At 39.6% G+C, this 12,333-nt stretch overlaps 1 protein-coding gene across 5 annotated transcripts in view; it reads left to right on the top strand.

The window, feature by feature from the left end:
- LOC119655218 (protein hu-li tai shao) overlaps positions 1 to 12,333 on the top strand; it is a 179,154-nt gene that overhangs the window by 132,694 nt on the left and 34,127 nt on the right. For all 5 annotated transcript variants that reach the window (XR_005249888.1, XR_005249887.1, XM_038060997.1 and 2 more), the window contains 3 exons: positions 10,083 to 10,230; positions 10,301 to 10,778; positions 10,869 to 11,565. Coding sequence is in view for 3 of the 5 variants with exons in the window: in XM_038060997.1 (XP_037916925.1) it covers positions 10,138 to 10,230; positions 10,301 to 10,778; positions 10,869 to 11,565 (1,268 nt within the window). In the remaining 2 variants the exon portion in view is untranslated. The remainder of the gene's footprint in view (positions 1 to 10,082; positions 10,231 to 10,300; positions 10,779 to 10,868; positions 11,566 to 12,333) is intronic.

Genomic DNA, 12,333 nt, shown 5'->3' with positions numbered 1-12,333 from the left:
GGTTAGCACTTTTTAAGGGGCGGTGAGCGAGTGTGGGTCAAGATTGCAAGTTATACGTGTGTTTGAGTGATAATCCCAATTGAGTTGAATTGAGTCGGATATCGATATCGTTTTCCAAAATATCTAAAACATAATGAAATTTGTCACGATTTTTCGGCAAGGCAGTTTTAGGGCAGAAAATATGACTTGTCTTTCCAGTATATGATGAAAGGAATGCATTCCCAAATTTTCCAGAAAATTGGCCGCGAATTCGAAAAATAGTCTTCCTGTATCGATTTTCTTAATAAAAACGTCAATTTGAAACTCTGCAACTCTTTGAGTTTCTATTTATATTATGAATTTATATCGATTTCTTTCAGATACTTTATTACCTATCTCGCTTCTTGTAACATTTCCAGCTATAAATGTTCGAACCTTCAATGCTAAAATAATCTCTACCCAGTTCCACTATTTATGGAGGTTGTTGCATTTTCTTGTCTATTTATAGTAACGCTGATGCAAACTATGACATAACACATTCAATCTGCAAAGAAGGAAGCTTCAATTACTTTTTGTTAAAAAAGCCGTCCGAGTCTGTAGATACTTGCAAGTCCGCACCGAGCTCGGAATTTTCAAGTTATCATGAAAAATGCCTATTTAAATTTCTGATTGACTTGTCTAGCCTCGATGATAAGATGCTTCCTCATCTCGAATGTCTCCTCAAGTCAGAAATATCTTTTTAATAAAAACATGACATGAAAACAAATTTACAATGCCGGCAAGCACCATCGAGGAGTTTTTAAATATGTAAAGTTGGGGCTGACCTCATAAATGCAATATTGCGATCACGCTGCATATTAATAAGGGAAGAAATAGAAAAAGCAGATTGGATGCTGTTGAATGGTGGCGTTTTCAATCAACGCTAGTGGCTGCATCTCTCACTATTAAAATTAATGATAGACTTTACGAGGAACTTGAATGCAGTTAGAGTGTGGATTGTTTAGTGAAGAAGTGTCCCTGCACGTCGTCGCCTTTGTCAGGTTCTTACATCTATTGAACTCCGGCCACTTCACATGCCCCTTTACGTATTCATTTATTCAACTCTGCTCCACATTCGCCATGAATTATTCATTACTTTTTTCACTTTTTTCACTGGCAGTTGGGAGTCTACTCTTCAGAATATAAATATGTAGTTCTTGGCTTATTTGTGCAATATGTTGGGTTTTTATGTAAAATTACGTAGATATGTGGAGGGAAATGCCGTTAACTTACGCATCACCGGTTACGAATGCATTGCATAAAATGTAGTGAGGTTTTGCATAGATTCTCTTTACGAGCGGATCTTGTATGCTGGGAATAATGTGGATGAAATATTGCCTCCGTAATGAATATTCAAATTCGATTAAGTCATACAGAACTTGTTTTTGAATCGTTTAGTTGGAAATGATGGATGGCCTGCCGGAGGAAATTCTTTAGCGAGAGAAGACAGTAATTATAAAATGGGACTTGTTAACTTCTGTATTTAACTTGTTTGCAGATTGAACAGTAAAACATTTACTTATTTTCTAACAAATATATGTCTGCATGCCATTCATAGATTTATATGCAAAGCTTTCCAAGATGTTGGTCAGTCAGTTCGTATATTTCGACTTTACATAGAAGTGACATTAAGACGGTGAAATCTGTTAACTAAGATTGAGCGGTTATTTAGAGTTAAACTAGTTATGTATGCTTCATTGCTCATCGTACATACAACTACAAGTTAAAAATGGAGAAAGGCTAGGAACCAAGAAACTGATGCATCTTATTGCTTGAATAGTTACTGTTAATAGGCGAATGAACACTACTAGTGTTGGTGCAGTTGGAAGCATTATTTGGAGATTCTTCAATTCATTAAGTATTTGATGTAATTTCTTAAGCAACAAAAATAAAAGTTCAAGGAGTGCAAATTTTAAGACGGAAACTTCCAAATTATTACCCCTAAATGAGGCATAGCTCTTCAACCACACCGGGTCTAGTGCTCTGCGCTACATATTTCTAGGCTCGTCAATCCCTCTGGGATAGGGTATTTGTCAGGACGAAGACTCGGTGTGAAGCAAGCCAATATTATCAGCCTTATCAAGATGTTTGAGGAAAGATGGCATAGTCAGAAGAAGCCTTTGATCTTCTTCGGACAAGGCATCATACAGAATGTTACCAATAACGAGAAGAAATATTATTGAAAATAGAATACAGTGTTATAGAATTTCACTTTGGGCTTTGGATTCCTCGAAGATTTTACCTCAATTAACGGGTGATCTCACTGCTAAAGTGGGTTTTGACAACATCGCGTTCCGGTGTCATAGAGGCCACTTCGCTACCGTATATCGCGTCACGTAAGGACCTGCAGGTGATTGTTGAAGTTTCACCTTTTATTATCTTCGCCATAAAAATGCTGAAGCGAAGTAGAGGTGCTGGCATTGACGGTTTTCCTGCGAAGCCGCTTCTTTCACATCCTGCAGTCTCCGCAGAGTTCCCAATTTCACTCGTAAAACCTGGAATTTTTTTCAGAGGGGATGATCTTTTCGATTCCCAAACATGTCGGAATACCAGAAGCTGGACCCTTCGTGTATAAAGGTTTTGTGTTCATATTTTGTGAGAAATTTCCTACTCACGCATTCCATTCGTTCAATTCAAAATATTCCTTGATTATATGACATTTCCAAACTCCGACAATTTGTCAATTGCATATGTATTTCCAAACTCCAACACCGCCGTTCATATGAGTTGACTTTTTATGATGATTCATATACATCTTGATAAATTCACGTGAAATACACAATTTTCACCTGCTATAATCTTGTTAATAATAGTTGGATTTTTGTCAAACTTTCCATTTTATGCATTATATTATTAAGGGATGTATTTTGAGTCCCCGATTTCATATGGATGCACCATTGTGATTTTTTTTTCGATTTTTTGAACGAGAGCTGTTACACTTTTTGGAACACACATTTTGAGCTCTCACTCTCCTATGTTTCATTCGGTATCAAAAATGTCATTAGTTTCGAAAAGTACCGATTAAGCCCTTTCATTTGATACCTCACACGACCATATTCTGTGAAAAAAATATACTCCCCGATTCACATGTATAGGGGGGGTATCCCCCTCTCCTCCTTAAACAAAGTCCAAAATGGTGCCTCCCGTTACATGACAAGAAATTCACAGACCATGCAGTATCACCAAATTTCGTGACAATTTTTTTAGCCGTTTTCGAGTAAATCGAGTGTGACAGACAGACCAAACAAACGGACTACAGACATCGAATCAAGGTTTTATTTCACACAAAACCTTTAAAAGGCACCTGTTGTAAGTGCAAAAAATGGAAGAGTATCCGCGTGATTTCTGCTGTTACGAAAATAATAGCTGAAATAATCGTGGAACGCATTAGAGGACACTTTGAAAACTTGATCTCCAGAGAACAAACTGATTTTCGCTCTGGTTCGTTTTGTACCTGTATTCGTTTAAGCCCCAGTTTAATCTGCTCTTCATTGTTTCCTAGAAAGCGTGTATTTAGAGTGTTCTACAGAGAAGGGGGATTCCGGGGAAACTAATAGCTGTTATCAGATCCACATATGATGATGAAAAATGTTATGTTCTACATAGAAGAAAAATCTTTGAGAAATTTGTGATCGAGTCGATCAAGGTTGCATTTTGTCATTGATACATTTTCTTCTCGTTATGGTTGCATGCTTCATGTTGTGCCTTGGCTGGAAAAGTTGAAGATTTCAATAGACATTGTCGTCTTTCCGCATAAACTTCAACTACGCTAATGACATCTGTTTGCTGCTTTATCGAGTTTTGGAGCTTCACGAAATGGCTTTGAATATGGAGAAGGAAGCAAAAAGATTTGGACCAAAGATAAATACCAACAAAAGCAAGGTTTTCAGGCTAACGGATAACACGCTCTTCCTAATAATATTAATAGGCAGAAACGTTGCTTATGGGGGACGGAGGCGGCAAATTGGCTCGAGACAATTACAAATGAAGAGCTTCACGGACGTACGAGTGGGATCAACACGGACCTGTTGATGAGAGGGTGGAATTGGCAGCAGATAAGTCAGAAATTTAGAAAGTGCCACAAATTTATTATGAGTTAAACCATGCAATGAAACCCACTATCTCAAAATAAGTCGTGCTATGCGTGGCGTAGAACATTAGAGGAAGAGCGCAAACTTCTCGAAAATCGTGAGGAAAGCTGAAGGACATTGCGAGGAATCAACAACGATGGCGCGTAGCTGCGGTGGACGTTAATGATAGTCATATATAAAGCGACCTACCACAGTGCATGGAGAATCTGGGCAATTTGAAAAAGTTGGACGTCAGAGTTAGTGTATGGTGATATACTACCGCAAGGTAATGAAACCCTACAGGAAAGTGAAAAGCTTACGCTTCGCATACACCCCGAAAGATAACACAATACAAACCTTCCTAGTTGGGTGCCTGTATGTTGAGGAGACATCGAAAGACTTATTCCAGTAGAACTGTGTGAACTGTAATAAAAAGTTTATCTCGGTTCCTAGATTAACTGCCGGAGAGTCTGGTTCGAAAAAATGAGTTCTCCCACACTTTCTAGCGCAGGTAAACCAATGGAGAGAAATATCAAGGAAGGTTAGCATCGGGATATCGGCGGGAATACTTGCCTCTCGATGAAGACGGCCTATTAGTGCCCGCTGTTCGGAAAGCCTGTTCGGAAAGCCGAACCAAAATCAGGTGATGCTGGTGGGCTTCAATACCCAAGAGAAAGTATGATAATTAGAAGTGGAGTAGGCAGTTCCACTAAACCCTACAGCTTATATTAAATTGTACTCCTAAGATATCGAATCTGATAAAAAAGGGGTCGAAATTATTAAGAATGGTATTTCTTTTTAATAACGAAGGTAAGAAACTTCGGTAGAAGGTTGCTTCCGGAAAAAAAGGCAGGTATACCTTTATTTCCTATCATTTTTTAAGGTGGAGTTTCCACCCACCTTAGCATTTTCAGAAAGTTAAGACAGTCCTCCAATTCCTAAATTTGATCAATGACTTCGTATTAGGCCATCAGACTTCATATTAAGTCATGAAACAAATAGAATTAAATGTTATAGAAACAAAGCAATAAGTCAGATATTTGCGTTTATTCTTTTCAATGACGCGGCAACCCAATTTGGGTTTTGGCCTTCTATATACAGTCCTTTCGCTCGACATTGACAACAGAGTTCTCCCAACGGTCCCATTGTCTTCCTATTCATCGTTTTCCTTCCATTTGCTATCAAATAAACGCTTAGGTACTGTTTTTCCTGTTTAAAGTTTCGTCCTCGCTTTTTCTATGTTCAAGTCGACATACTTGTGTAACAGTGCCAAGCATGCTACCATTGTCTGTTCTTCCAGCTTACTCACGTCGAACTTCCGAGTCGTGCTATTTTTTTTTATATGATATCCAAACTTCACCCTCCTTAACAGGTGACTAAAGTTCCAATTTTCACCACGGAGTGACCTTACGTTAGTAATACTGGTTTTATACCGCTTTTCTATCGAAACACCTCTATCGTTTCACTTACTAGCAGTGCCCGAACGGTAGGGCTTAGTCATAAGAAATGAACCACAACCCAAATCATGGCAGTGGAGCTGAGATTAAATTGGCAGATCCTCCAAAAAGGTTGCGGGTACTAGGAACACTATAGCCATCGAAAATATGTAGTTCTTTAGGATTCAATGCAATTTTCCTTATTATTATTACTTCTGAGTTGTCACAATCTCGACTGATATCGTATCTTACTTAACACTAGCACTAGGTGCCAAGCGATTGGGCTTGGATGATGCTATCTACTTAAAAAATTATAGGGGTTTTTATGGTGGTAGCCGGTGGTGGGCCTAGAGTTACCGAAAATTCCACAAAACAATAACTTTCTCGAGACGTCGAATTTCTGTGATATTGGAAGCCAGTGGCTCATTTTCATTTCCTTCAGATATTTCCGTTCAATGTTGCTATTGTGGGGAATAAGAACAACAATAATATGCGTAGAGCGACCTTTCTTGTCAACTCAGAACATCAGGTTTGCTTTCTCTGTAAGTAGAACTACCGAGAGCCGCCTGTGGCTCATCTCGGTAAACCGGATATGCTTTCAGTATTTTGATGAATCGCCTTACATACAGCGCAATGCCTCTCCGTACATTGGACCGATGCCGTAGCAATGCAGCTAAAAATGCTCTTGCGTTTCTAATGTTGAATGAACGATTCTGCGCTTCTCGTTCTCCACCTACTACTTGATTATACCTATAAACCTTTTACAAACATGAGTTACGACCATACTAGAGGCTACACAATGCGACGTGGGTCTAGACGAAAATGCGTTATATCTCGATGGAATGATCATTATGTTCTCACCACTTCATTGAGAATTCGGCATCTGAATGGAGCTAAACTGGCATAACAATTACAAAAAGAGGAGTCAATATCAGCCGGTAGCCAGTAAGAAGTCGTTTAGCTGAATTCAAATTGACAGCCCATAGGCCAGCCCACCACCAAGCTTGCCTTCAAAATTGAAGGTGTCATGTCAATTGGACGATCGAACAATGGGTGATGGTCTTATTCTCAGACGAATGCAGGATGCGTTTGCCCGGGAATGACAGTTGAGCACGTGTATATTGAAGACCTTCTAACCGATTCGTCCCATGCTGCATACGGAGAGGCATGACATCAGAAGCGAGAACAGATCTTGTCTTCATCACAAGCTCAATTGGCGGCCCCAGATCACATAGATTGCACAATGCTGTTTGGGTTAGGGTTATGCTTTTTGCGGAATTCATGGGTAAGAACTTTGTTTCCATGAATGATAAAGTAAAACCGTACATCGATATTTGAAGGAGGAGAATGTACCGTCAATGTCATAGCCAGCTCGAAGTCCAGACTTTAATCCAATTGAGCATTTATGAGATGAATTAAATGAAAGAATTCGGGGTAGAAACACCGTTTCAGCAATATGCGGTGAACACATTTAGTGCCCTTTTGTTCTTCCCCCAAATGTACTTTTTCAGTATCAACGTCACATGTTGCAGCAATTCGAAGAACAGATCAGCAAATTCAAGCACGGGTTGCTTGCATAATTCCTTAGTACCTCTAAAAATCTGTCTCGGTCATAGTTTCGAAGTGGAGGTCAACACTGTTATGTCGGACATGCGGCTTGGATTCGATATTTGTCTAAACCAAATTCAATTCGAGTATCTCGGCTGGACATGTCAACTATGCACAACGCACTTTTAAGATAGTCATCAGAACCCGCATAAAACTTGATGTTATCTAAACACATCAAGAGTGTCAGCTCCCGCTTAGCGCTTAGCCATTTTATTTTAAAACCATACACCCTAGCACCATTTATAGTAACCATGAAAGGGGATTAGTTTTATACAAAACTTAAGAGAATATAATGACTCCTCTTAGAAAATGCCTCTGGGAATTCGGATAGGGTCTGAGGTGTTGGTACCCTCGGACATGGTGGTATTGCCACCCTTCCATGACTGCCGCCAAAACCTACTAGTTCTTCAGTGCGATACAGACGTAAGACATCGATTAGCCAGGTATACCGGACGCTTTCGAAAGCCTTGGCGTAATCGATATAGTAACTAACCAGATTTCTGTGGCTTCTATTTGTCAATCCTACAAGTATCGAGTCTATAATGGATGCCTGGTAGTCCTTCTGCTTCTTCGACTAGAGTTGCGCATTGATTTTTCCACTAAAGGAGTAATTTAATTTGCGGAAGAATTCTCGAAGTTGTTGCAGATGCATAGTCTGGGAACACTTGGTTTATGCAATGTATTAATTTCTAAAAATTCTATAAGGAATTAATGGACGGTGAAGAAGACTACTTCTTCGAGTACTGAATCTGTTGTCCGTTTAGCAGCATGGTGTTTTGGTGCCATCACTTCTGGCATCATCGGCTCTCAGCTACCAGCTTCTGCGATGACCTCCAGTCTAATATGCGCTCTGGGGATGGTTGGGATTGTGTCGGTGTGAGTAATAAAGTATTCTTGGTTCTTCCCGCTGCACAGTCGGCTTTGTTTATTGCGACGATTATTTTGGTTCAAAAAGGGGCAGTTACTATGTTGTACTTTCCTCGCCGTTATAATTTCGCAGTAGGAGCAGTTCACTTCCTACTGAAGTGGTCGCCATAGATTGTCCTGGAACAGCTACATCTGGCGGAGTCACGTTCCTGGTCGTCGACTCAATCAGATGACTGCCGCTAGTTATCTGTACCAGACGTTAAATTTTTTCTTCTCTTCATTAGATGAGTGCTTACTTTATCTGTAGTTGTTCGGCATCGTGATGGCTTCCTCATTGAGTTACCTACAAGACTACATAGTCCTTTCCTTCGTGTCTCCCTTTCACTCCCTTTCACAACTGGGTTTTGGATCGACCACGGCGGACTTATATTATTATTGTTATCCGGGAAGAATTTCTGGAAACCATTTCGTAAGGACGAATTATGTCAATTCGAGTTAACATGTGGATCTCTTAAATAATATTTTGTGACGTCTGGATCGTTGAATGGGAACTGAGATATACGCTGCTTCTTAATTCAAGGAAGAATCCCTTAACCATCAGACTACTTAATCTGTGTCTGGATGGCGCAAGTGGTTAGGGCGCTGGGCTATCGTAGCGGAAGGTCGCCATTCAAATCTCACTGGTGGCAGAGGAATTTGTTATCGTGACTGGATGTCAGATACCAGTCGAGTCAGTCGGGAATGAGTACCTAAGCCAAATCAGGGTAATAATCTCGAGTGAGTGCGATACTGAACACATTACCCCTGTGCACTGTAGTGCTTTGAATGAAATGCTCTAACACACAAGGTCCTGATCCAATATGGATTGCTGCGCCACCGATTATTATTATACTTACTTTAACGAAACGCCGAATTCGGCGGTCTCATTATTTTGCAATAGTTCAGTGAATCTGTCTCAAAGTCTTTAAAAATTGCAACCAAACAACCACCTTGCAACAGCGTAATGTATTATGATCAGGATCTATAACTAGCTTAGATGTAGAGTTTCTGTGATTTCAAGGAATGCGAAAAAAATTGTTACAGAAATTCCTTTTTTCTCAAGTAATGAATCCCGGACTATCTCCCAAATATTTTTATCACCGAAACTCAACCTATCTATCTGTCTATTTCCGTTACAATACGAAACATAATGGAACACAGAAAAAATCTTCCTTCCTCTAGGCTCAATGAAAAATTGATAAGATTTGTAAGATTAGATCTTCTAAATGTTCGAAATTTCTCCTCTGTATCAAATTCTAACATCAAACGCCAACTTCAATGGTCCCACTTTCCTTGCTCTCCCCCGCTCAACACTATTTTTAATCAACCCATAAATCTTGAATTGAAATCTAGTAAATCCAATTCTAAAAATTGCCTACTCTCCACAACCGCGTCTTCGTTCAAACAATAGTCATTTGAACCAGCAATAAGGAAAAGCGCCTCACTTGGCACTTCATGGTTCTTGTTTTAACACATGCTCCCTGTATCAGATGAGGCGTCACTCGCATCTCGATTAAATGGCACTCGAGAGAAGAATATACAGAATAAGTACAAGACAAAAAATCTTTAATGGAATGTGATTTAGAATTCTAGGGATTTCCTTTGGATATTTATTTTGGGTGAATTGCCTGGTCTCATTTTAGATGTGAGTAAATATAAATGCATGTATGCACGTTGAGGACGATGAGGCGGGAAATAGAATTCCTACTTGAGACATACAGTAAATAGCCCTCGGTTATTTTAGTAATAATTTTTTTAATGCATTCTATACTGGAAAGTAGACTGGGTAAAGGGAAATAATGATTTTTTATTAATTCCTCCTCTTCATCATTTTTCTTCTCTTTGGTAGGTGGTTAGTATAGGAAGAGGGCCAACAACAAGCTTAGCTTCCACCAAATTCTGTTATTGTGTGATTTCTAAATTTGCGTGAATGTACATACCAGGCTCAATTATTTCCCTTAAAATTATCGCTTTAGATTCAGCGACAACTTTAAGAGATATTATGCATTTCAAGTTGCTAACCTTTGTCTTTTCTGCCTTTCAGATAAGTTGAACGTGTCTCCAGTTAATTATTTGTTTTAAATCAAAATACTTACAAAATGACCGAAGTTGAGCAACCGTCGCAAAATGGTCTAGACGTGACTTTAGACGAGGATGAAAATAACAAGTCAAGACCGGCAGATATTGAAGCGGTAAATAATTAAGTTGCAAAGTGGTTCAACTAGTTTACTGATCACATCACTGTTCTCCATTTACCCTTAGGATATGCGTGAAATGGAACGGCGTAAACGTGTTGAAGCGATAATGGGCTCTAAACTTTTTCGCGAAGAGCTTGAACGTATAGTGGACGCACATCGAGATGGTGGCCCTTCAGGTATATTGCAGCAGCTATCGGAAATGGTTGGCGTTCCAGCTTCACGCATTGGCAACATCTTCAAAAGCAGCAATTGTGTCTTGCCTATTAATGATATTCGTGGTGTTGAATCAATGGGCTATGAGAAAGGCGAAAAGATATTAAGATGTAAATTGGCAGCTACATTCCGTCTATTAGATTTGTATGGTTGGACGCAAGGATTAGGCGCACAAATCACCGCTCGATTGAATGCCGATCAAGAGTTGTTTTTGGTTAATCCATTTGGATTAATGTATCACGAAGTGACAGCATCGTCACTGAATAAAGCAGATATGCAAGGATTTGTTGTCGAGCAGGGTACCACGAACTTTGGGATAAATACTACTCGTAAGTGTTGAAAAATAAACAACCAATTCGCAAACATTTTCGATTGATTATTGCAACAGAGTAACACAAATTTCATTCCTTGTCTTCTAGATTATGTTCTCCACTCCGTCGTCCATGCAGCTCGTCCAGATATTCGATGTATAATTTACATCGGTTGTAATCCCGTCGTAGCCGTTTCATCATTGAAAGTTGGAATTTTGCCATTGACAAAAGATTCAGCCGTGCTAGGAGAGATTGCTACCCACGCATACACGGGATCATTGCATGAGCCTGAAGAACGACAAAAATTGGTCCGATCGCTAGGTCCAATTTCTAAAGTCCTTCTACTTAGCAACCATGGTGCTCTGTGCTGTGGCGAAACAATTGAAGAAGCCTTCTATGCTGCCTATCATATTGTACAAGCATGTGAAACTCAATTAAAATTACTGCCAGTTGGACTCGATAACTTAGTCCTTCTATCGGAAGAAGCTCGTAAAGCTATCTACGATGCATCACGAAAACCACCAGAAGGTTTTGAACAGCCAAAAACTGCCGATGATCAACAATCGCAACAACAACAGGATAATAAGGAGAAACCGCGACAACAGAAAATTAAGTGGCGTGTCGGTGGTGCTGAATTTGAGGCTTTGATGCGTATGCTGGATAATGGCGGTTTCCGAACTGGTTATATCTATCGTAATCCGCTTGTTAAATCTGATCTGCCGAAACCGAAGAATGATGTTGAAGTTCCACCGGCTGTATCATCGTTGGGATACTTATTGGAGGAGGAAGAACTCTATAGACAAGGGTATGCATTAGAAAAGTTACTTCTTAGGTTATTCATTCTTATTCGATTTTTAGAAAGGTCCAATTTCAATTAGCCCATTGCTTCTCCCTGCTGCAAACATTAATGTTGATTTTCAGATTCCTTAAATATTAAATGGAAAATTCCAACCTTGTAGTAGCCCTATATTGCTATTAAATCGTATGAGAATAATAAGACCGAATATATGAATTAAATGTTCAAGCTATAAACTACAGGAACCCTTATGCGCGTAGTTTACCCTTTCTTAGTAGATTTTAGCTTATTTTCTCATCTTCCTTTGTTAGGATTATCGCAATATTTTTACTTTATCGACCGGAATTATTGTACAGGATACCTATTCGTGTCCTTTTATATCGTATTATTTCCAAGAGATTCATTTGAACCTTCAATGCGATCTGTGATACTTGTCTTCATCATCATTAACGGCGCAACAAAAGGTATCCGGTCTAGGCCTGCGTTACCAAGGAACTCCAGACATCCCGGTTTTGCGCCGAGGTCCACCAATTCGATATATCCCTAAAAGCTGTCTGGCGTCCTGACCTACGCCATCGTTCCATATCAGGCAGGGTCTGCCTCGTCTTCTTTTTCTACCATAGATATTGCCCTTATAGACTTTCCGGGTAGTTTGTACGTCTCGGCTCGTTCTTCCTATGATGTCGATATCGTCAGCATAGGCCAGTAGTTGGGTGGATTTCAAGAGGATCGTACCTCTTGCATTTACTTTAACATCACGGATCACTTTCTCCAGGA

This window comes from Hermetia illucens, chromosome 4 (assembly GCF_905115235.1).
Source record: "Hermetia illucens chromosome 4, iHerIll2.2.curated.20191125, whole genome shotgun sequence".
Classification (NCBI taxonomy): Eukaryota; Metazoa; Arthropoda; class Insecta; order Diptera; family Stratiomyidae; genus Hermetia; species Hermetia illucens.
The sequence above is the reverse complement of the archived record's forward strand: the minus strand, read 5'-3'. Positions and strand labels throughout refer to the sequence as shown.